Source organism: Macrotis lagotis, chromosome 6 (genome assembly GCF_037893015.1).
Source record: "Macrotis lagotis isolate mMagLag1 chromosome 6, bilby.v1.9.chrom.fasta, whole genome shotgun sequence".
NCBI classification, from domain to species: domain Eukaryota; kingdom Metazoa; phylum Chordata; class Mammalia; order Peramelemorphia; family Peramelidae; genus Macrotis; species Macrotis lagotis.
The window spans coordinates 169,120,905-169,146,897 of NC_133663.1; the positions used below are offsets into that span (position 1 = coordinate 169,120,905).

Consider the following 25,993-nt stretch of genomic DNA (forward strand, 5'->3'; position numbering starts at 1 on the left):
AAATTGAAAAAAGTTCCTTACTTGCAGCTAAAATCAGTTTCTCTGTAACTTAAATCTCTCCAAGATAAATAGAAGAATCCAGTTCCCCCACCCATCCAAAGAAACCCCTTCAATTCTTGAATACAGACATCATATTCTTTCTAAGTCTCCTTTTCTTCAGACTCATCTCCAGTTCAATTAACCCTCAGATGGAAAGATCTAGAGATTTTATACCATTCCTTGTTGTTTTCCAGAGAACATTCTAGAGCTCATCAATAACTTTTCTGAAAGAAGACATTGAAAATTGAATAAAAATTTCCAGGTATGAGCTACTCAGGAGAGAGAATCCCAATTACCTTAAGTTTTTTAGCTGCTATATCACACAATTGACTCAAATTTTACTGAATTAAAACCACCAGATTAATGACTATCTAATCATGTTATCTTGTATTTGGGAAGGAAATTTTTTAACCTAAATGTAGATATAGTAAATAAAGCAGTATTAATATAGTAAAAATAGAATATCTATAAATGTAAGTAAACACAAATATACTTTGTGTAATATAAATAAGATTATATTTATTGGTTGATATGAATGGTTTCTTTTGCTTACCTATAATTTTTGATATGCTGGAGGATATATTTCTATTGGAGAAGGAGGAGATAGAGTCAACAGAAATTGAGTGATGTGAAAAAGCATCAATTAAATCTTAGAATAAAAATCTTTTATATCATCTCTATTAAATCTCATTTTACTAGAGTGAGTTCAACGTCCTATACTATTGGGATCTTCTGGAATCCTATTTAATCCAAAGTGTTAGTTATAATTCCTAGCTTAGTACCATTTGAAATGGTGTAAGCTAGTTTATAATCTATACCTTTATTCAAGTCATTAATAAAGAAAATATTCACTTTGGAGATATATATATATATATATATATATATATATATATATATATATTAAGTTTTTGTTTCAATGAAATTCTTCCTCTTTTTGCAGTCACTATACTAACCTCACTGTGGTATATAAATATTATAGGGATAAATAAAAAATGTCAAGCATTTATGGCTATTCTAGGAGGTTTTTTGGGTATATATGTAAAGTGATCTGAAGTTAACTTTCACTTTCTCTCTTTGTTCTTGATTATCAGAGAAAGTGTAAAGTTATACTACTTACATGACTAGTTTTATTTATTTATCCAAATCTATAATTTCACCAGTTTTAGGCACCAGACTAAAGGATAATTTTATCTACTCTTTAAAATACCAATATATCAAGAGTACTGTATAGTTTAGTTTTTTAAAAGAAATTTCTAAAGAAATATTTGATGACTATCAAATTATGTAACAACAGAGTAGTGGGAAAAACTATATATTTAATATTTGAAAAAGTTGATTTCATAACAGCCACTTAAATCTATTATAACCTGACTATTTTTACATCTTTTTTTTTAACATGTTAAGATTTGATTTTAAAGCACATTATTAAAGACAGATCTAAGAGGTCTAACATATGCCTCACAAATCTGAGAGATTTGCTGTGTTCCTTATCAAATCAAATATACAAATCTCAAATGACACATGGCTTTTAATCAATGAATTATTTCTTGTCCAGTTCAATGACTTCTTGGATCCAAGAAAGAACACATGAATTGATTTCCTCCACAACATCATCTGCAGATCGTCCTTTCACATTCATGGAATGACTGCCTTTTTTAACCCAATGGATCTGAGTAGGAGCCTTCATTGATTTTGTAACTTTCTCCAGTAATTTCTAAAAGAAAACATATATATAGAGGAAAGCAGATTTAATATTAGTTTTGTGATTATGCTATCTTCCATCTTCTCATCTACCAAGTTAAGTTACTAGAACCTTCCCCTCTTTTAATATATGCAAAGATACTCATCTAATGTCTGAGAACCCATCTCTCTCAGCTCCAGAGGGACAACAATTTACTAAGCATTTATTATTGATAATTATGTATTAGTTGAAGGTCAGCTGAATTGTATATAGTACTCCCAAAGACAAATTCAGATGTTTGGGGTACTGTTTTAATCTTCACATGCTAGCATATTATTGAAAATTTATTTTCAATTATTAAACATTTTCTCTCCCTCTCACACACTGAAAAAAAAGTCAAGCAAATAGATTCCTGCATTGTAGTATCTAAAAGTGTGTGTCTCATTCTGCATCTTGAATTTAGATAGATCAAATTCTTCACCAGTGATCTTCTAGAATCATGTTGGATCATGACTAAGTCGTCCTTATATCCTTTAAAATGATCCATTTTTACAATGTTTTAGTATAAAGTCAGTGTATTAACATCCTTGTCAAAATATAAGATTATTCCGGGAATAATTTTTACAAAGGAATAATACAGCCGACTGTTAAAAAAGTTGAAATAGCCTATAGAGTTAATAATATAGCTAGAACAGAAAAATGAAAAGTTATCAACACTCAAAATTTCAATTTTCCTGTTACTATTTGTGAGCATTTATTTCCACTCAGCCAACGAACCCTTACCCAACATCCAAAATGGGTTAGTGTAACTGGGATCCATGGTCTCTGAGTCTCTCATGTCTGAGGATACTCTGAGGTCAGCTTCTCTGAACTGATTCTGAATTTCCCAAAGAAGTTTATTTCTCCCTGAAGAACTGCAGGGAGATTCTACTAAATACCAATAGATGAGGTACTACTAAATAAATAGATGAAGTTCTACTAAATAAATAAATAAATGTGGTTCTACTAAATGGTTTAAAACCATGGTTTTTACCTTTTCACACATATCATCTGCTGAGCCTGAAACAAAGAGCACAGGGCCTTTTATCACCAGCAAACTTTCATTCCGGAGCTTATGTTGTTGCTTTGGACGATGAAGCGGATAAGAAAAGCAAATAAGACCTCGGATAAAGTCATCAACATCTTCTGGTTCAGTTTGACACATCACAGAGGCAGCTGCTCTAGAACCCATTGAACGACCTAGAATCATTTTGTTTTAAAAATCAAAAGTTAGCCAAGAAGACTGACATTAGTGTTACCATAAAGTCCAGCATTAAAACTCATTTCCCACACAAGGGAGAGTGTACATTTTTCACATCTACAAAAGGAATGTGGCAGTTAGAGAAGCAGAGGCCTTGAAGATCCTAGAGAAACAATAAAAGGTTAATAACAAGTTTTGCCTATACAGATAAATGTCCAGCTGCCTTGATTTTCTGAAGTGAGACTCACAGACTGCAAGCTGGAAGGGGCCTTACAAGTCTCTTTTTGAACTTTAAATGAAGTCTCTACAAAGACCCTAAAGCTACAGAACCCAGAAAAAAAGAGTGAAACAAGTTCTCAACTCAAGATATCATGGGGGAACATCAGTAAAGGGGGAGTATAGTCCAGCGTGGGTAGGAGGTGGGAAAGCCAGGGGAAGGCTCTTAGCCACAGCACAGTTCATATCCAGGTTCAGCAAGTCAGAGGTGCAATAAGCTAGCAATGAGTGTTCCAACACCAGCTCAAAAGACAAAGTTCAAGCCCCAGGAACACTGAGATAGGTCTGAGGTTGGACTGCCCTAACACAGAGAACAAATTAATTACAAATGAAGCACAAGCAACACCATAGATGAGCAGCAAGTCAGGGACCAGACTCTAAGCCCCCTGCACAAAAAACTTGGGACTATACTTCCTGTGCCCTGGGAGCAGAGATTAACTATCAAAATGAACAAAAAAAAGCACAATAATCACAGATAGCTACTATTCTGAGGTTAGTAAAAAAAAGGCCATCTCAGAAGAGGAAAGTAATGATAAAGTGCCTACATGTGAAGCCTCAGAGGGGGTTTTTGAATTGGTCACAAATCCAAAAAGAACTCTTAGAGCCCAAAAAGGATTTTAAAAACCAAAGAAGAGAGGAAGAAGAAAAATGGAGAAAAGAAATGAGAGTCATGCAGGAGAGTTATGAAAAATTGTTTGAAGAAAACAAAACCTTTAAAGAGTAGTGGTACAGTGGCAGAGCACTGGCCCTGGAGTCAGGAGGATCTATGTTCAAATCTAACCTCAGACATTTAATAATTATCTAGTTGTCTAACCTTGGGCAAGTCACTTAACCCCTTTGCCTTGCAAAATAAAAAAAAAGTAAAATTGGCCAAATGGAAAAAGAAATCAATGCCTTTAAAAAAAGAATGGCCAGGGCAGCTAGATGGTGCAGTGGACAGAGTACTGTCCCTGGAATCAGGAGGACCTGAGTTCAAATCTGACCTCAGACACAATAATTACCTAGCTGTGTGATTGTGAGCCATGGGCAAGTTAACCCCACTGCCTTGCAAAAACTAAAAAAAAATAAATAAATAAGAATGGTCAACTGGAAAAGGAATATAATTCATCTAAAAATAAAACTAAAAGCTAACTGAAGAAAATAAAACCCTAAAAATTAGACCAGATAAATGACTGATGATGCTATGAGACATCAAACAAAACCGAAAGGCTGAACAAAAGAAGAAAATGTAAAGTACCTCTTAGGAAAAATGACCAACCTGGAAAAAAGATCCAGAATATAGACAGTTGAAAGGAGCATCCTTAGACAGAGGGTGTGGGTAGAAATTGGCCATTATGTGGTTGAACTTTTAACTCTTGAAGATTACATTTCTCCTGGGATGGTGAAAGGAAGGGTACTTGGAAATAGGGTATGAGTATAAAGTAATTATAATTTGATGATGCTTATGGGTCATGAGAATTGTATTTTCTTTTTCTTTCTTTCTTTTTTTTTTTTTTAGGTTTTTGGCAAGGCAAATGGGGTTAAGTGGCTTGCCCAAGGCCACACAGCTAGGTAATTATTAAGTGTCTGAGGCCGGATTTGAATCCAGGTACTGCTGACTCCAAGGCCAGTGCTTTATCCACTATGCCACCTAGCTGCCCCAGAGAATTGTATTTCTAATGGGACAGTTGGGGGGAAGGGTACTTGGACAGAGGGTATCTGTATGAAGTCAGTGATGAAGATTATAAATCAGTCAATCAATTATCCCTTGAGAACTGTACTTATATCAGGATGACAAACAACAACATTAAAAGAATTCAAATATTTTCATGTTACAGATGAAGAAATTGGGCCCTAGAAGTGTTAAGTCAAAGTTTTGTTCAGGGTCACACAGATTAGTAATGAGTGGGAAAACTGGACATGAAACCCTGATCTTCCTTCTCTGAGGATAACACTAATGTGCCTGAACAATTATGAATTAAGGGAAAATGCCATCCTCCTTTCTCCTTTGTATCATGTAAAATAGACAGCAGTTATAAAGGAAAGGTGCTATGAAATTCTACTAAGTAATCATTCTAAACAGTTTTTAAAAGGATCCTAATATTAGCATCTTGTTCATAGTAATTTTATTCCTTTTCTATCATTTCCTCAATATTTTAAGACTCCCTAATTTTGTCAATATGGGTGCTCCCTTCCACCAAAAGAGGTCACATCACTTCTATGATTTAAAGGCTGCCTTTATGAGATACCATGGACTCAAAATTCATCACCCAGGAGCCAACATGATGAACCTCTTCTCCAATGAACTTCACCTGTATTAAAAAATGGAGAGAAAGATCTTTAAATAACAAAATCCAATGATCAGCAACTTACCTCCAAGGAAAATGCCTGCAAGTCTGTATTCATCTGAAGTCTTCAGATAATCCTAAGAAAAATGAACCAAAAATGGTAAAGAAATTAATGTAGAAAATATTCCTCTGTGCAGGAAAGATGCTAGCCATAGGAAAATATATAATGTGGGTGGTCCTTAGATCCTTCTAAAATCAAATACTTGGTATAGTTCTGACCTTGAGATTGATGTTTGCTATCAGAAGAGAACACTAAATGTGTATGTAACTAAAAAATTGATCATTATTAGTAGTCTCCAGGTAAAGGTTGGATGGCTTCTTGCTGAGGATGTTAGAAAAGGTGTTCCTATTCAATGATGGACTGATTCTAATAAGCACAAAAGATTTGGAACACGGGAATTGCTATGTTCTGCCTTCATCTGCTCCCAACTGACTATCTTTGTTTCTAGGAGTAACATTTTAGAAAAGACAATGACAAATGGAAGAGTGTCCCCAGGAGGGTAACCAGGACAGTGAGCGAAGTCATTACTTCCTAACCAGCCCTCTTTATTCCAGTCAAAAGACCATTAGCTGTTTGCCAAATCTGCCACCTCCAACCTCCATGAATATGGACTGGCATCCCCCATGCCTGAAATATACTCCTTCCTCCTATTAATCTTTCAGTATCTTCTTTTTAGGTTTTTTCAAGGCAAATGGGGTTAAGTGGCTTACCCAAGGCCACACAGCTAGGTAATTATTAAGTGTCTGAGACCAGATTTGAACCCAGGTACTCCTGACTCCAGGGCCGGTGCTTTATCCACTGCGTCACCTAGCTGCCCCAGTCTTTCAGTATCTTTATTGTCATTCAAGGCTCATTTCAGATACCATTTACTCCAAAAAAACCTTTCCCCCTAGTACTGTAGTACATATACATATCTTCTCCCACCCCAACTACTGCTAAAGGACTCCATCTAGCTCTCTCCTTGATCTTCATCAATGTCTATGTTGCATTAAACTTATCTTCATCTATTTGTTATCCATAATTCGCTGTCAAGGGGAATTTAAAATCAGTTTAAGGAAAATGATGATTTTGTAGTATCCCAAGTACAACAGTGTTTAAGATACATTTGTTTAATTTAACAGGGACTGAAGAATAAGGAGTAATGAAGGTAGATGAGAGGGGAAAAAAAAGAACTATCTTTAGGCATTGGATATCATGTCTGTAAATGGACAAGGTTCATTAGGTTTTACTTAGATACACAGGCAAGAACTTTAATAGGTGAAAGTTCCAACAAAAATTTTGGCTTAATGATAGAAAAAACTTCCTACAAGTCAGTTGTCCAAAATCAAAATGAACTGCCTCAAAAGATGAGGGCTTTCTCAGATGGGGACTTGGTGGTGACTTTCAACCATGGACTTAACAGGTGACTAGTCAGCTTTTCAGGTCCCTTCCAACTCTGAGATTTTGTAAGAAATTCCACAACAAAATAACATTTTGTAGGTATAGTAAGATGCTGCCATATTAGGAGAATCACAAAATGCTTTTCTTTTATATCTGCTGTCTACTTCAAAAGACAAAATGATACAGAGAAAAAGAAAATGGCATTCTCTCTTAATCCATTATTGTTCAGGCACAACAGTATTATCCTCAAAGGGGAGTCAGCAAAAAAGAGCACACAATTTGGAGAGGGAAGAGCTGGGTTTCATGTCCCAGCTTTCCCACCCATACCAATCTATGTAATGGTAAAGATGGTACTGCATAGACAGAGTATTCCCTCTTCCATCACCAATTTAGTGGAGTTCATTTGTCTTAGACAAATTGAGCTCTCTATTGAGCTTTCAGCATAGACTAAAGTTCTTGTTGAGAGAGCTAGCTATACAGACATCTCTGGGATTCTACTTCTTATGAACCTCCTCAACTCTATGAAAATCCATGAAAAAGATACCACCCAAGATTCTAAAGATATTTCTATTTTTTTAGTTCCACAAACATTTATTAATTGCAAAGCACTATGTTAAGTACAAAAGCGAATGTAAAATATGACACATGGTACCTTAAGGAACTTTCAATCAGTACTAGAACAATTAAAACATGAATACAAAATATAAGAGCAAATATTACAAAGGAAGGAGTTCCATTCACTTTAAAGCAAACAAAGCATTAGAGAGGGAATAGTATTTTATCTAGGTTTTGAGGATGGGTAGGATTTTAATTGGGAAAGATGTTGAAGGTGGCACTGCTTTACAGGGCACCAAATACAGGTGGGGAACAGTGAATTGTCTTATTCAGCTGGAATAGACTATAAGGTGAGTAGTCAGAGCTCAAGTTGGAGAAATAGATGGCAACTTAACTAGTTGGGGGGCTTCAAGGTAGGCTAAGAAATTTAGACTTTTTTAATAAGCAACAGGAACAGAGTTGAATTTTAGAGGCATAATCTGACAGTGTTAAGCTAGTCTGGAGAAGGAACAAGGCCTAAAGTTTTTCTGTAACCCCATAACTAATATCTGTTTAGAATTTCAGAGCTATATCAATACTTTCAAATTCCTTGGAAATGTCACAGGGTTGAAATTGTGATGCTGGGTTTATCACCAAGGAAACAACTCTCCCATACAACAAAGAAGAATCTGATGATAAAAAATTTTAATTTGCCACCAAAAAAAGTTATTTGTAAGGCTATATCTTCTACAGTCCTTCATTTTCTGCCAAATGAACCCTAAACTACTAAAATAGATATTCAAGGTAATTAACAATCTGACCTAAATATCCTTTAGTGCTTTATCATTCACCAACCATCTCCATGAAGACTTTTTGAATTCACCTATGGCCAAGAATGATAGCTCCCTCTGGAATTCCCATGTAATTTTGTTTATATTTTTCAGATGGCACTTTTCATAAACCATAATTTATTTCAGTTATTTTTGTTTTAGGTTTTTGCAAGGCAAATGGGGTTAAGTGGCTTGCCCAAGGCCACACAGCTAGGTTAATTATTAAGTGTATGAGTCTGGGCTTGAACTCAGGTACTCCTGACTCCGGGGCCGGTGGTTTATCCACTACGCCACCTAGCCACCCCTATTTCAGTTATTGGTAGATGCTTCATTATCATTTTTAATTTTAAAAAATAGTGAACATTTGTATAGAACTCGGTTTTATAACTGCCTTATTTACATCCTTTACCTCATTTAATTTTCACTTATAAAGTACTAAAATTATCTTTATTATGAGGAAACTGAAGCTGAGAGAGGTTAAGTGATCTGGCAAAGGACTCACCACTAGAGCACCAGCCTTAGAGTCAGGAAACCTGAGTTCAAATCAGGCCTCAGATACTGACACATATTAGTTTTTTGTTACCCTGGGCAAGTCACTTAACCTCAACTGCCTTGCCAAAAAAAAAAAGCAAAAAAGGAAAAGGAAACACTTCCTGAATCTTGTGCTCAGCCCTCTCTATCAACAATGCCAACCACAATGAAGAAAATGATAATATCATATTCAGGTTTGGGTGCCTCGCATAAAAGTAAGTTTTCTGTAAGTTTTGTTGAAGAAATGCACCAGAAATGCTAGCTAAAATCAGAATGGAATATATTTATTTTTCCTGGATTTTCTTCAACAGACTTGCCTTTATGAAACATAGCAATTGACTTATCTTACCAAAACTGCTTTATATGCCTTTATTCTGTGTGTAATATTGAGGCCTTTGCAAGTAAACCTCAGGCACAAGATCCCATGACTTGCAAGACAGTTTGCCAATGACTTCAAGTGAGGAAAATTCATATCTCCTGCAGCTCCATGGGTAAGAATCACTGCATATAGTAACACCTGGTCAGTTAATTTCTTGTCAGGGACAGAACAAATGGCATCTAGGTTCTTGTTTCCAAAAGGTATTTTCAGTTTAACCTACAACCAAAAGGAAAAATAATTACTAGTGAACCTGAGTAACAGAAGTCAGATTGTTTAACTCTGCCACAGGTTACAATGCCTGCTCTCAAAAGAGAACAAGATGTAAACAGATAAGAATATTGAAGGAGGTTGAAATTGGAAGGAAAAGATGACTGGAAGGAAAAAAAAGGGAGAGCAAAAGAGAAGCCCAAGAATCCAGAAATAAAGTCAATGAATGAACACATACATTACCTCTGTATAATTACTCATTTTCTCAGTATGCATTCTTTGAAGCAAATACCTTTGATCTGAAATTAGAAAAAAATATTAAGGAGAACTACCTCTTTATGCATCTGAGACTTACACATTACAAGCCACTTGCCACTTTGAATAGATTGTGATCACACCAAATATTAATTATTGAAGGTTCTTTTCATCATTTCCCATGGTTCCCATGGATACTCTTCATTGGTTTTGTGACCAAAGAGAGTAAGTGAGTAATAAATAGAACAGAGTATGATACCAAGGCAACATGACACAACCTATGAGATCATTTTTTGGGACTCCTTCCCATGGGTAATATCAGCAATGATGATATTGAGAGAGGTACCATTATCCTCATTTTGCAGAAGATGAATTTGAGAGAAATTAAGTATCTTAGTCAAGGTTACACAACTAGTAATGTCTGAGGAAAAATTTGAAACTCAAGTCTTTCTTTATTGCTAGTCCGGCAATCTATCTACTACTCATACCAAGCTGCCAGTAAAATGATGGAATTGACCTTGATTAGTTTCCAAGGTCCTTACCAGGGTTAATATTATGATCTTATGTTCGGCTGGTTTGAACAATGAAAATGGAAATATGGATCAAATTAGCCAACTGGAAGAGGCTGCTTCCTCTCCATAAGAGGAAGTAGTAGAATCCCAGAGATGTCTGTACAGCTCTCTCAACAAGAACCTTGGTCTAAGCTCAATAGTGATTTCTGAGACAAATGAACTCCACTAAATTGGTGATGGAAGAGAGAATACTGTCTAGGTAGTACCATCTTTACCATTACAGAATCAGAGATCAAGAGTTGAAAAAGTATCTTAGAGGCCAATTACTCTAATCATCTTTTACAGTTAAGGAAAGTGAAGCCCATTAGGTTAGGTGACATGCCCAAGTATATATGTAGTGTCAGGGGAAGATTTTTTTTTTGCTACATTCTCTGAATATAGAACAATGCTCTTTCCAATGTAATGCACAAAATATTATCTCGGGAAGACCATGCCTTCCCCATCTTTGACTTTTAGAATCCTTCACTTTCTACTAGCAATTTAATGCATTAAGAATTTAATTTATAGAAGGCACCACACTCAACCAGAGTGTTTATAGATGGATAAGATGAGGCTTCTTCTATGAAGAAATTTCAAGTCACCTCCTCCAGGAAGTCTTTTCTGATTAATTGCTTGACTTGGTTAAAAATATGCTCTTCTTAAGTTTTCTTTAGAGAAAGCATGTCAACTGGACTCCTTTGGCCCCAACACTTCCAGTATTATACTTACTGACATACATCTTATAATTCAACATCATAACAGAATATAAGTGATTTTTTTTAGTATCTTACTATTTCCACTACTTATACTTGTGCCTTGAATGTAGTAAATATTAATAAGTGTTTGCTAAATTGAAATGAACAGAATTCTAAACATCATTAATCCCAGACACAATGTAGCACTAGGGTGTTCTAACATTACTTAGATAGTCCTCTTCTATTTTTTTATTACTACCTGTCAAAGCCTTCTCCTGTTCATATCAAAGACCTGGTTGAACTAGCCCTTCTTATCTTTTCTAGAAACTTAAACTTATCCTTTTTCCTGCTCTCTCTCAACCTCTGAGAACTCAGTTTTTGTTGGGGCAACGGTTTGAAGAAACATTCTATCTACAACATTCAGGAGTGTATTAATCATAGGCATGCAATGACAATCTATAAAGTCTTTAGGTTGGGTCACTGGAACAGGACTGATCTTGTCTGTCTGAAAAAACATTAACAAATTAACATACACATGGGAACAGACCAGGAAGACTAGTCTTTTCATTCTAAAGAAGGAAAAACTGAACTTCAGAAAAAAGACATGTTTAAGGTCATACATAAAAAGGATTTTTCACACAAAAACAGAGGGTAGCTAGGTGACACAGCAGATGGAGCACTGGCCATGGAGTTAGGAAGACTCATCTTCTCAGTTTCCTCATCTGTAAATGAGGTGGGGAAGAATTTGGCAACTCATTCCATTATCTTTGCCAAAAAATTCCCAAATAAAGTCAACTGAAACAACTCAGTGTAATACAAAGAAAATAAAAAGGAAAAAATTTATCAGAATATAATCAGTCAACAAGTATTCATAGATGGTGAAAACACAACAAAAAGCAATAGTGGTCTCTGCCTTTGAGTACCTTACATTCATAAAGAGAAAAAAATATCTTTTAAGAAGAAGATGGCAAACTCATTAAGTTTCTCCCTTGATGAAATGGGGTCAAAATGGCAGGGATTCACCTGAACTCTCCCAAATTCCCTCACAACTTTAAAATAATACCTCAAATAAAATTCTCATCTGGAACTCTGAGAAGCAAAATCTACAGAAGATTGGAGTGAAACAATCCAGCCAAAGATGCCTTAGGAGACTGTTAAAAAAGTTCTGTCTCCAGGTGGTACCTGGCAAGCCAGCCTCAGGTCTTGGAGGTGGCCACATAGACAACCATAGCTTCTAAAGCTCTCAACCCACAAAGAGTAAGCAAGTCAGAGAACTTGTCAAAAGAAGATTATGGGGAGCTCTTTGCCCATTCACAGTTCCAGATCACAATCACAGGACAAAGATTAGAATTAGATTACTGTTACATGAAAGCAGGAACCCTGGCCATGGTTCCAGGGCAGAGAAAAGGGTTTCTGGTCACTTGCTTATAAGGAAGCAGGAGTCCTGAGCTCAGGGGTACAGAAGAAAGGAGTACTAGCTCCTGCAATTGCAGGAAAGCAAAGTCCAGATCATATTTCAAGAGACATAAGTAGCAATATAGTCACATGGAAATAAAGGCCCTGGTCAGAGGTCCAGGGTGAAGAAAATTTTGGTAGCTGAGAGAGTGTTGCTCAGGTCTGAAAACCAGTGATCATACCTTCCATACTGTAGATACTGCTACCTTGGAAAAACTGAACTAGTTCTGAAAGCAGAAGCATAAAAAACCCTGAAACTTGAGACAATGTCCTCCTCCAACCTGGGAGCAGGGCATAATTTTAATATAAAGTTAAAAGTCAAGAAATAGGCTAAAAAATGAGTACCCAATGACTTCAAAAAAGAACCAGACCATAGGAAGTTACTACTGGTTGCTTCAAGGAACAAACTCATTAGAAAACAAATCAAAATAGCTACATGCAAAGCCTCAAAGAAAAATGTGGATTGGACATAAGCCCAAAAAGAATATTTGGAAGATTTCAAAAAGGATTTTAAAAATCAAATTGAATAAAGAAAAAATTGAGAAGAAACTGAGTAGCACAAGAAACTTATGAAAAGAGAGACAACAGCTCGAAACACACACACACACACAAAATGAAGAAAATAATACCTTAAAAAACAGAATTGGCCAAAGGGAAAACCCACAAAAATCCCATAAAGAAAAGGTTTCCTTAGAAAGCAGAGCTACAAAAGCTCACTTAAGAAAACAATTTCTTAAAAATTAGAACTGGGGGCAGCTAGGTAGTGCAGTGGATAAAGTACCAGCCCTAGAGTCAGGGATACCTGCATTCAAATCTGGTCCCAGATACTTAGTAATTGCCTAGCTGTGTGGCCTTGGGCTAACCACTTAACCCCATTTGCCTTGCAGAAAACTAAAAAAAAATTAGAACTGGGCAAGTAGAAGCTAATGACTTTATGAGACATCAAGAAAAAAATGATCAAATAAAAAGAACTAAAAAATAAAATAATCATCCCAATGAGAAAAAAAAAACCTTAATTTGGAAAATGCACTAAGGAGAAATAATTTAAGAACTATAAAACTACATGAAAGCCATGAATAAGAAAAGAGCCTATATATCATATTTGAAGAAATTATCAAGGAAAACTGACTTGATAGCATAGAATCCTAAAAGAGCTAGGTAATTATTAAGTGTCTGAGGCCAGATTTGAATTCAGGTTCTCCTGACTCCAGGGCTGGTGCTCCATTCACTGCAACACCTAACTGCCCCCCATTATTAGTTCTATAACCTGAACAGATCATATTAAAGGTAAAAGAAACTATATTTACAAAAATATTTATAGCAGCTCTTTCTGTAGTGACAAAGAATTGGAAATTGAGGGAATGCCCATCAATTGGGGAATGGCTGAGCAAGTTGGGGTATATGAATGTAATCAAATACCATTGTGCTACAAAGAAATAACTAGCTGAAAAATTTCAGAAAATCTGGAAAGACATGAACTGATGCCGAGTGAAGATGCTGAGCAGAACTAGAAGAACATTGTACACAGTTATAGAAACATTGTGCCATGATCAACTATGATTGACTGAGCTCTTCTCAGCAGTACAATGATTCAAGACAATTCCAAAAAGACCCATGACAGAAAATGCTATCCACATCCAGGTAAAACAAAACAAAACAAAAAAACAACAAAAAACTTATGGAGTCTGAATGCAGATGAAAGCAAACTATTTTCATTTTATTTTTCCCCTTTTGTTCCATTTCTTCTTTTACAACATGAACAACGTGGAAATATGCTTAACATAATTTCACATGTATAACTATCAGATTACTTGCTGCCTTGGGTGGATGGGTGGGGGACATGAGGAAGGGAGGGAGAAAAATTTGGAACTCAAAATCTTTATAAAAAAATTAGTGTTGGAAACTATCTTTACATGTAATTAGAAAAATACTATTTACATAAAAAGAGATCACAAAATTAAAATTCCCAGGAATATTATAGTCAAATTCCAGAACTCCGAGGTAAAGGAGAAATGCTGCAAGTAGTCAGAAAAAAAAATTAAATATGGAGTCCTGTAAGGATAAGACATTTTTTATTTATATTATTTATATTATTCATACAAAAGGGAAATACACAATTAGTAATCATAACTGTGCATGGAAATGGGATGAACCCATATGCTGTTTGCAAGAAATATACTTGAAACAGAGACATATACAGAAACAAAAGACTAGAGCAGAATCTATTTCATTTCAGCTGAAATTTTTAAAAAAGCAGGGGTGGTAGGGTAGCTAGTAGTTCAGTGGAACTGGCCCTTGAGTTAGGAAAACCTGAATTCTAATCTGACCTTAGATATTTGATACTAGCTATGTAACCTTGGGCAAGTCTCTTAATCCCACTGTCTCACAAAAACAAAATAAAAAATCAGTAGTAGCAATCATGTCAGACATAGCAAAATCAAAAATATACCTAATTAAAAGGGAGAAGGAAAGAAGGTAGATCTTGCTAAAAGATACCACAAACAATGAATTACCAATACTCAATATATTCACACACACACACACACACACACACACACCTACACACCTCAGGGAGTGGAGCCAAGATGGTGACAGAAGAGCCTCTCCTAGGTATTCTCTCCAAAGTATTTCAAAAATATTAAAATTATGGCTCTAACTAAATTTTCAAGAGACAGAACCCACAGAAAGATCCAGTGAGGCAATTCTCCAGTCCAGGGTGACCTGGAAAATAGTAGAAAAACTCTGTTCCATGGGGTCAGAGGGGCAGCCCACCACAGTGAAGGAACTTCAGCCTCCTGAGAATAGTCCTAGGGCAACTGGGAGCTGTGGCTCCTGGCAGCAGAAGCAGTTTCCTGACATGCACCCCAGGGAGCACCAAGCACAACTTGGAAGATCAGATCTGATCACAGTTAGGCCCCCCCAAAGAACAGGGACCCCCTCAGCCCCATGGCAGAGGGGTACACTTGTGGTCATTCACAGACCAGGAGAACATTCAGAGCCTCACACACTGAGGTCCTTGTGGGGGTGTCTCAATAAAACTCAAAAGCTCAGGAAGCACCCCAAAAGCAGGTGCAGGCTGGGGAAACGAGTAAGCAGAATAAAAATGAACTGTACCATTGACAAATGCTTTGTCTATGATCCCATGAAGGATCAAAATATTCAATCTGAATTTGAGGAAGTCCAACCTTCTGTATGTAGAGATTCCAAGAAATACAGAAATTAGGCTCAAAAAAAGATTTTGAAATCAAGTAAGGGAGATAGAAGAAAAAATTGGGAAAAGAAATGAGAAAGATGCAGGAAAAACATGAAAAAGAAGTCAGCAGCTTATTCAAGGAGATCCAAAAAAATACTGAAGAAAATAACGTTAAAAACCAGCTTAGGTCAAATGGATAAAACAGTTCAAAAAGTTATTGAGGAGAAAAATGCCTTAAAAACCAGAACTGGCCAGATGGAAAAGGAGATAAGAAAGCTCTCTGAGGAGAACAAATCTTTCAGATGCAGAATGGAGCTAAAGGAAGCTGATGTCTTAGTGAGAAATCAAGATACAATACTTCAACACCAAAAGAATGAAAAATTAGAAGAAAATGTGAAATATCTCATTGAAAAAAACAACTGATTTAGAAAACAGATTCAGGAAAGATAATTTAAAAATTATTGGTATACCTGAAAGTCATGATCAAGAAAAGAACCATGACCTCATTTCTTTTTTTTTTTTTTTTTTTTTTTTAGGTTTTTGCAAGGCAAATGGGGTTAAGTAGTTTGCCCAAGGCCAAACAGCTAGGTCATTCATTATTAAGTGTCTGAGGCTGAATTTGAACCCAGGTAGTCCTGTCTCCAGTGCTGGTGCTCTATCCACTGTGCCACCTAGCCGCCCCTATGACCTCATTTTTAAAAGAATTCCTACAGAAAAATTGCCCTGATATCCTAGAAGCAGAGGGCAAAATAGAAATTGAAAGAATCCATCGATCTCCTCCAGAAAGAGATACAAAAAAAAAAAAAAAAAAACAACTCCCAGGAATATTATAGGCCAAGTTCCAGAACTCCCAAATCAAAGAGAAAATATTACAAGCAACCAGAAGGACACAATTCAAATATCATGGAGCTGCAGTCAGGATCATACAGGACTTAGCAGCAACTACATTAAGGCTCATAGGACTTGGAATATAATATTCGGGAAGGCAAAAGAGCTTGGAATGCAACTGAGAATCAACTACCCAGAAAAACTGAACATCCTCTTCCAGGGGAAAGGATAGACTTTCAGTGAAACAGGGGAATTTCAAATGTTCCTGTTGAAATGACCAGAGCTGAACAGAAAGTTTGACCTTCCAGTACAGGATTCAGGTGAAGCATAGCAAGTGGAGAAGGGTAAATTATGAGGAACTTAATGATGATGAACTGCATGTATTCCTACATAGAAAAATGATACTGATAATACTCATATGAACCTTCTTATTTAATAGAGCAGGTAGGAGGAGCTTTTATAGGTGAATCAAAGGAGGAAGCTGAATTTGAAGATGTAATATGTTGTAAAAATGGAGTCAAGGGCTAAAAGGGATTTCCCTTTTAAGGAGTAAGAGAAAGGAGAGGAAGAATAGGCTAAGATATTTCATATAAAAGATATTTTTTTTTTTGCAATGAGCTTTTTCAGTATGGAAGTAGGGAAAGCAAGGGGGAATGAGGAAACCTTCACTCTCATCATAAATGGCTCAGACAGGAAACAGCATACACACTCAATAGGGTATAGACATCTAGAGAAAAAAAGGAGAAAAGGGGGACAGGGGAAGTGGAGGGGATGTGGGCAATAGAGGAGAGGGTAGATCATGGCAGAGAATAGTCAGATATAACACAATTTCTTTTTTGCTTTTTGCAAGGTGCTGGGATTGGGTGGCCTGTCTGGAACCACCAGCCGGGTAGTTGCTGGGTCTCTGGGGTGGTATGTGGGCTTGGGGTCTTTTGGCCCCAGGGCCAGTACTCTGTCCACTGTGCTACTCAGCTACCCTACAACACATCTTAGAAGAGGGAAAGAATGAAAGGAGAGAGAAAATATAATAGATGGTAGTAGGGAGGGATGAATGGAGGGAATTACAATCAGCAACAGCAACTGTGGAAAAATATGGAATAAGTTCTGTGATAGATTTATGATAAAGAATGTGATCCACTCGAGCTAATGGTATCAGAACACAGACTGAAACACATTTTTTCTCTTTCTTTTACTTTATTTCTCATGAGGTTCTATATTTTTGTGAAGGAGGGGGTATTACCTTAAGCAAGAATATTTTAGTTATGTGTAAATAAAAAATAAAGAAATATAGATATAGATACATAGATATATAGGTATACCTTTAAAACTATGGTATTCCAATTCTTATTTTTTGGTTGTCATGCAAAAAATTTCCATAACAGTCATGTTATGAAAGAAAACACAGTCCCTCCACCCTAAAAAAACCCTGAAGAAAAAGAGAGCTTTAAAAAATGCTTCAATCTACATCAGTTCTTTCTCTGGGGACAGATAGAATTTTTCATCATAAGTCCTTAAGAATTGTCTTGGATCATTGTATTGCTGAGAAGATCATTCACAGATAATTATCCTACAATATTGCTGTTACTTTGTACACCACATATTTCACTGTGTAATAGCTTCACCATGATCAGTGCATCAATAAATCCAGGTTTTCCTGAGACCACAGAGTAGTAGTATTACATGATAACCACATACAATTTGTTTGGCCATTTCCCAATTGAAAGACATTCCCTTAATTTCTAATTTCTATGCTACCAGAAAAAATCTGCTATAAATATTTTTGTACAATACAGGTTCTTTTTCTTTTCTTTTCTTTTTAATTTTTTTTGGCTAACAGACCAGTGGTGGTATTGCTAAGTCAATGGGTATGTATTGTTGTATAACCGTATGGGCATAGTTCCAAATTGCTCTAAAGAATGGTTGAGTCAAATCGGGAGCAATTTTGGGCTGTCTGCAAAGGAGAGTGCCATCTGTATCCAGTTAAGGAGCTGTGGAGTTTGAACAAAATTCAAGGACTATTCCCTTTAATTTAGAAAAAAACAGATATGTTATTGTCTGATCTTGTTACCTCTTAGAATTCTTGTCTTTTCTCTAAGGATATGATTTCTCTCTCATCACACCCAATTTGGATCAAGGTACAACATGGAATCAAAGTAAAGACTGACAGATTGCTTTCCACGAGGCAGGGGGGAGGGAAGTAAGATGGGGGGGGGAATTGTAAAACTCAAATAATATCTTTACTAAAAAATTAATAAAAAAAAGAAATGGGGGGAGAGGAGGAGGAGAGGGGGAAGGATACAAAAACAGATTTAGCAGTTTTATATCTTAAACTATATTATAAGGTGAGAACATTATTAAAGTGTAAAATGAATTAAAAAAAAAGAATGATTGAATCACTCATTTTTCCCACATCACATCCCCTCCAAAATTAGTCATGTTTCTTTTCTGTCCTATTAACAAATGTAATAGATATGAGGAAGTACCTCAGTACTATTTCAATTTGTATTTCTAAAATCAATAGTGGCTCCAGATAGCTTTGATTACTTCATCTGAAAACTGGTGTTGTCTTTTGTAAATTTGTAAATTGAGGAATGACTCTTATTTTTACAAATTTGACTCAGTTCTCTGTATGTAAGAGAAATGAGGTTATAAGAGAAATTTAATGTAAAATTTATCTCAGGATTGCTGACTATATTTCCCCCTTCATCTCATTTCTCCACATTTTTTCTATTCTTTCTCTCCTTTCACTTTGTTCTTCCTCAAAAGTGTCTTGCTTCTGACTACCCCTACCTCAATCATCCTCTCTTCTAGAACTCCCCTCTGCTGTTTCTTACTTCTCTCCCCATCAGTTTTCCTGTAGGGTAAATATAAATTTCTAAACCCAATGCTGTTATTTTCTCTTTTAGCAAATTTTGATAAGATTAAGTTAGTTTCACTCATTCCCTCTTACCTCCTCTCTCTTCCCCTTCACTGTAAAAGCTTTTTCTTGGCTCTTTTATGTTAGATATAATTTACCCAATTGTACCTCTCCTTTTCCCTTGCCCCAGGCTCTTTCACCCCTTAATTTTATGTTTTTTAGATATCATCACTTCATTTTCAACTCACTTTGTTTTCTCTCTCTCTCTCTCTCTCTCTCTCTCTCTCTATATATATATATATATATATATATATATATATATATATATATATATTCCTTCCAACTTCCTTAATAAGAAGAAAGTTTGGGTATCCATACTATATTTGTGTCATAAAAGGAATTAGGTAGGGACTCTATCTAAAAGGATGAAGGAAACCAAAACTAGTTTCTATAGTATTGGAATTAATTGTTCTTTAAATGTTTGGTAGAATTCATTTATAAATTCATCTGGTCCTGGGGTTTTTTCCATAAATGACTTTGTTCAATTTCTTTTTCTAAAATAGAGTTGTTTAAGTATTCTATTTTCTATATTTTTGTAAATTTTCATCCATTTCACTTAGATTTATTAGTATGTAATTAGATTAAATAGTTCCTAATAATTGCTTTAATTTTACCTTCACTGGTTGTAAATTTATTCTTCATTCTTGATACTGGTAATTTGGTTGTCTTTCTTTTTTAAATCAAGTTAAGATATGGTTCATCTATTTCATTGTTTTTTTCCCCCCATAAAACCAGCTTCTAGTTTTATTTATTAGTTCAATAGTTTTCTTTCTGTTTGATAAGATTAAACTATTTACATTCCATTATGGAAAGGTGATGCTGTAATGCATAAGAATCAAAACAGATCAATTTTCTTAATATTGATGCAAAATTTTTAAATAAAATATCAGCAAGGAGATTACAGCAATATATCACAAGGATCATACACTATAACCAGGAATGCAGAGCTAGTTCAATATTAAGAAAATTATCAGTATATATGACTATAAAAATAACAAGACCTTTATTAAAGAACCATTTTGGTCTCAGGACCCTCTTTCACAATTAAAAATTACTAATACTTCAAAGAGCTTTTTTAAAATGTGAGTTATAGCTACTAATATTTGCATTATTAGAAATTAAAACTGATATTTTTAAAAATTGTTAATTCATTAAAAACAAATCCATAACATTGTAAGATAAATAACATATAGTTTTTAAATAATTACATATATTTTTTAAAATGTAGCAAGGAAAATGACATTTTTACATACTTTTGCAAATCTTTTTAATTTCTAGCTTAATAATAGAAGACAGTTTGATTCTCATATCTGTTCCTACTTACTTGTTTTGGCTGAAGTATATGAAGAACATTTTGCGTCATATATATAGCACAGTTGGAAAAGGTAGGAGTGTTGTAATAGAATAGTAACAATAGTTTGTGAAAATAGTTTTGGTTTTTTGGTTCAATCTCCTGAGGATCCTCCTACCACACTTGGACAACAGATTCTCTAAGCAACCCTATAAGAATATAAATTATAAAGAAAGTGCTGGGGGATGGAGCCAAGATGGCAGCATGAAGGCTGCATTTCCTGGAAACTCCTTTCTCCCAAAACTCCAAAAGCCAACAAATTATGACTCTAGCCAAAATTTAGAGGGGCAGAACCCACAGAAAGATGGAGTGATACATTTTTCCAAACCAAGATAATTTAGAAGTTCCACAGTTAAGATGTGTTTCACCAGGACCCAGGACTAAGACCTGGTTACAGCACAGCCCCAGAACAGCTTGAAGGAATGAGGAGAGAATTCTGCTATACCAGAATGAGCATGGAGTGAAGGGGCACTAAGGGGCACTGGCTGCAGAACCTGTAAGGAGAATCTGGAGAAAACAGCTTGCACCCCCAAGAGCACAGCCCACAGATGGTAAGGAGGACAAGGAAGGCTGAAGAAAATTCTCTTCTCTCCCTGGGGGCAGGACTCTGCTGTTTGCCCACACTCAGTTCCAGGTTGCAGTTTGGGCTTCCATACTAAGTAGCCAACTAGGACCCCTCCTTACAGGTCCAGAGCAGAAGGACGTGCAGTGGTCATCTACATATCAAAGCAAGGCAAGAGAGCATAAGACCTTGGAGGAATAAAGGTCCCAGTGGGGTGCCCCCCCCCCCAAAAAAACACCAAAGCCTTGGAAGTTCTGTAAATTAGTCTTGGACTGAGGAAATGAGTAAAGAACAGAAAAAGAAGAATCTGATCATAGAAAATTACTTTAGTCCCATGTAAGATCAAAACACATACTCAGATGATGACAAAATCGAAGCTTCCGTTATCCAAACCTCCAAGAGAAACAGAAAATGGGCTCAGACAATGGATGAGCTAAAAAAAAAAAAAAGATGCTGAAATGCAATTAAGGGAGATGGAGGAAAAATTGGGAGGAGAAATGAGAGTGATTCAAAAAAACCCCATGACAACCAAATCAACAGCTTGGTGAAAGAAATACAAAAAAAATACTGAAGAAAATAATGTTAAAAACCAGTTTAGTGAGGTGGCTAGGTGGCAAGTCAGGAGTACCTGAGTTCAAATCCAGCCTCAGACACTTAATAATTACTTAGCTGTGTAGCCTTGGGCAAGCTACTTAACCCCACTGCCTTGCAAAAAATGCAAAAAAACCCAAACAAACAAAAAAGCTTAAGCCTAATGGAAAAAGCAAAACAAAAGGAAAATGAGGAGAAGAATGCCTTAAAAAAGCAGAATTGGCCAACTGGAAAAGGAGATAAAAAAGCTCTCTGAAGAAAATAACTCCTTCAAATGTAGAATGGAACTAAAGGAAGCTGATGACTTTGCAAGAAATCAGGAAGAAATAAAACTTAGCAAAAAAGCCAAAAATTAGAAGAAAATGTGAAATATCTCATTGGAAAAAACAACCAACCTCAAAAAACAGATCCAGAAAAAATAATTTAAAAATTATTGGACTATCTGAAAGCCATGATCAAGAAAAGAGCCTCGACTTCATTTATCAAGAAATAATACAATAGAATTGCCCTGAGATCCTAGAAGCAGGGGGTTAAAAAATAGAAATTGAGAGGATTCACCGGTCACCCCAGGAAAAAGAGATCCCAAATGAAAAACTTCCAGGAATATTATAGCCAAATTTCAAAACTCCGAAATCAAAGAGAAAATTCTAAAAGCTGCCAGAAACGAACAATTCAACTACTGAGGCTCCATAGTCAGGATTACACAGGATCTGGCAGCATCTACATTAAGGGCTCATAGGGATTGGAATATGATATTTCAGAAAGCAAAAGATCTTGGTTTAAAACTGAGAATCAACTACTAAGCAAAAATGAACATCCTCTTTCAGGGGAAAAGATGGACTTTCAATGAAGCAGGGGACTTTCAAACTTTCCTATTGAAACAACTAGAGCTGAACAAAAAATTTGATCTCCAAGTACAGGACTCTGGTGAAGCACAGAGGGGGTGGAAGAGAAGGACTAACTATGAGGAACTTATGAACTATTTGTATTCCTGCATGGGAAGAAGATATTGATAACTCATATGAACTTTCTCATTCATAAGAGTTGTTTGTAGGAGTATACACACACACACACACACACATATAACACAGGAAGGAACAGAATATAATGGTATATTACAGTAAAAAGATGGAGTCAATGGGTGATAAAGGAAAGTACAGGGAGGAAGGGAAAGGAGATGAAGAAGCTACAAAATTTCACATAAGAGTCAAGGAAAAAGCTTTTTCAATGAAGTGGAAAGGGGGAAGGCAAGGGGGGAATAGGTGAGCCTTCATTCTCATCAGAAATGACTCAGAGAGGAAATAACATACACACTTAAAAGGGTGAGGAAATCTATCTTAATCTAGAGAAAAACGAGAAGAAAGGGATGGAATAAAGGGGAATGGGGGGAGGGAAGGGGGAATAGGTGATAGAATAGAGGGAAGATTGAGGGAGAGGGTACTCAGATACAACACACTTTTGGACAGGGCCAGGATGAAAGGAGAGAGAATAGAATAAATGAGAATGGGGAGAAATAGATTGGAGGTACAACTAGTAATAGCAACTGAGGGAAAAATATTGGAGCAACTTCTCTGGTAGACTTATGATAAAGAAAGCAACTCAGCCCAGAGACAGAGTCCTTGGAATCTGAACATAGACTGAGGTACATTTTTTTTCTCTCTCACTATTCTTGAGGTTTGTCATCTTCCTGGGGGGGGGGGGGGGAAGGGGGGTTATGTATATTCTTATAACAAAATTATTGTAATAGTAGTAATAATAAATTAAAGATCACTTGCAAAAAAAAAAAAAAAGAAGATTCAGGGAAGCCTGGAAGGATCTGCATGAATTGATGCTGAGACAGATGAGCAGAACCAGAAAAAGATTGTACACTCTAACAGCAACATGGGGGTGATGACCAACCTTGATATCTAAAACCAATAGTTATCATATATAAGAGGGGTAAACTAGACATCTTTGCAATAAAATCACAAGTGAAATAAGGATACCACCTGGTTACCATTTCTAAGTAATATTATACTAAAAATTTTGGGTGTAGCAATTAAGACAAGAAAATGAAATGGAGAGGAAAAAACTCACTTTATGCAGGTGAACCAATGACGTACTTGAAGAATTCTAGAGTGAATTAAAAATTAAAACAATAACTTCAGCAAACTTGCAAGACATAAAATAAATCCACACAATCATCAACATTTTCAAATGATGCTAATAAAACTCAGCAGAAACATAGATGGAAAGTGAAATTTCCTTCAAAATAATCATAGAGGGTGACTAGGTAGCACAATGGAGAGCCCTGGAGTCAGGAGTACCTGAGTTCAAATCTGTTGTCAGACACTTAATAATTACCTAGCCCTGTGACCTTGGGCAAGCCACTTAACCCTATTTGCCTTGCAAAAAAACCTAAAAAGGAAAAGGAAAAAAAAAAACAACCATTGAGGGTGGCTAGGGGGCACAGTGGAGAGAGCACTGGCTCTGAGTTCAAAATTGACCTCAGGCACTTAATAATTACCTAGCTGTGTGGCCTTGGGCAAGCCCCTTAACCCTACTGCCTTGCAAATGCAAAGCAAAATAACCATAGAACTTACAATATACTTGAGAACTGACATACCATAGTTCCCAATGAAAACTGTATCAATACAACTACAAACCACTGTTTATCAAAACAAAGACCCAAATAATTAGGAAAAATGCTAATTGTCATAGATAGGAAAGATCAATATAATAAAAATGACAGTACTACCCCAAATAATGTCCTTTTTCAAAAGCTGCTTCAGTCAACTAAAGGACTATTTTACATAACTAGAAAAAATAATAACAAAATTCATAAGGATAAAAGATCTCAAGGGAAATAATGAAAATAAAAGTACCAGTAGCGGAACCAGATCTTTAACTATATATCTAATATTTAGTGTTAAAACAGTCGATGGAACAGACAAAAATAAAAATAAGGGGAAAAAACCCAACAATGGGTTGGGGATAAGAGGGAAAGAAAATATATTTCGATCATTTTTTTTTTAAAGCAGCAGAATGCAAAGACTGGCACTGAACTCCCCCTTGTATCGCTTACTACCTCCGTGACCTCGTGCCTCAGTTTCCCCGCCTGTAAAAGGAGGAAGACCTCGGTCTGCCCGGGATCCTCTGCCCTGTGTCCCTCTGGCTCCCCGCGGCCTCCCCGCATTGGCTGGGAAGGTTCCCCACCCCCACCCACAGCCGCTTCCCCTCTAGGACGCAAAGCCGGCCTGAATGGGCCAGGGTGGCCTGTGGAGGCGCAATTGACACGCCGGGAAACTTTGTGAATGGGACTTACGGTGACTAACATTTACTATTAACTTGGGGGTGTGGCGGGGGATGGCGGGAAAGCTGCGGCTGCGGGAGGCCCCGGGGTGGGGCGCCGGCTCGGCAGTCTCCAGTCCAAGGGCAATTCCTCCAATCAGCGCGCGACACGCAGCACCCGGAACACGGGTCCAGCCAATCACACACCGGGGGGAGGGCGGGAAGCCCCGCTTAGGCAATTAATTGATCGAATCCGGAAGTTCTAATCGTGCTAGGGTGGAGATTCTCCGGTGGTGCACGTGTACGTAAAGCAGTGCACGGAATGGGGGGAGGGGCTCACTCGCTGGAACCCGGCTTACCTGGAAAGAGTAAGAGTCGGCGGGCGGGATTCGCTGCGCTGGGGACTTTAGCCACGCCCCCCGACGCAAGACCTGGGCTCTGATTTGCCCTTTCCCCGGATCTCGGCCCCGCCCCCCGGGCACCGCGCGACTCCGCGAGACCTCGCGCAGGCGCCCCACCAGCAGGGACTGTCACTCATCCTCCCCGCCGGCCCCGCCCCCTTTCAAAAAAGAAGGGGAAAAAAAGCTCCTTCTTAAGGGATCCATTTGTTTCCGATTTTATGTGACTCCATTAACTTTTGCACCTTGGGTTTTCTTTGCGATGATTTGCAGCTTCCCCAGTGTGTTCGAATTTTATGAGGAATTCAGGCAGGTAGGGGGGGTCATAGGGCAAGTCCGGTTTGAACTCCGACCTTCATGATCCCGCGCTCTGCGCGCCACTAGGTCCCAAGAAACGGAATAGAGATCCTCTAATCCAAAAGTCCTCAACGGGGTCCATGAACTTGTTTAAGATTTTGATTACAGTATTCCAGTAGCTGATTTCCTTTGTAATCATGCATTT

The 25,993-nt window shown here is 36.9% G+C and overlaps 1 protein-coding gene across 3 annotated transcripts; it reads right to left on the reverse strand.

Annotated features, from left to right (window-relative positions):
- Positions 1–1,549: 1,549 nt before the first annotated feature.
- Positions 1,550–25,522, reverse strand: TEX30 (testis expressed 30). Of its 3 annotated transcripts, none has more exons than XM_074191986.1 (7): positions 25,453–25,522; positions 23,900–23,935; positions 9,669–9,724; positions 9,189–9,434; positions 5,589–5,640; positions 2,754–2,959; positions 1,550–1,753 (listed from the first exon to the last, which is right to left on the reverse strand). In XM_074191986.1, the coding sequence occupies exons 3-7, from the start codon at positions 9,699–9,701 to the stop codon at positions 1,580–1,582; spliced, it is 711 nt and encodes a 236-aa protein (XP_074048087.1). In that variant the 5' UTR covers positions 9,702–9,724; positions 23,900–23,935; positions 25,453–25,522; the 3' UTR covers positions 1,550–1,579. The 3 variants fall into 3 exon arrangements, with proteins under 3 accessions (XP_074048087.1, XP_074048088.1, XP_074048089.1); XM_074191987.1 differs by lacking the exon at positions 25,453–25,522 and adding an exon at positions 24,891–24,979; XM_074191988.1 differs by lacking the exon at positions 23,900–23,935 and having other exon boundaries at positions 25,453–25,489.
- Between the last annotated feature and the right edge of the window lie 471 nt (positions 25,523–25,993).

Excerpts from the sequence above, each read along its gene's own strand:
- TEX30 (XM_074191986.1), bottom strand. The coding sequence starts at position 9,701 with ATGCATACTGAGAAAATGAGTAATTATACAGAG. Across the intron at positions 9,435-9,668 it reads AAATGAGTAATTATACAGAG|GTTAAACTGAAAATACCTTT; the intron begins GTAATGTATGTG and ends TTTTGGTTGTAG. Across the intron at positions 5,641-9,188 it reads AGGCATATAAAGCAGTTTTG|GATTATCTGAAGACTTCAGA; the intron begins GTAAGATAAGTC and ends CATTTTTCTTAG.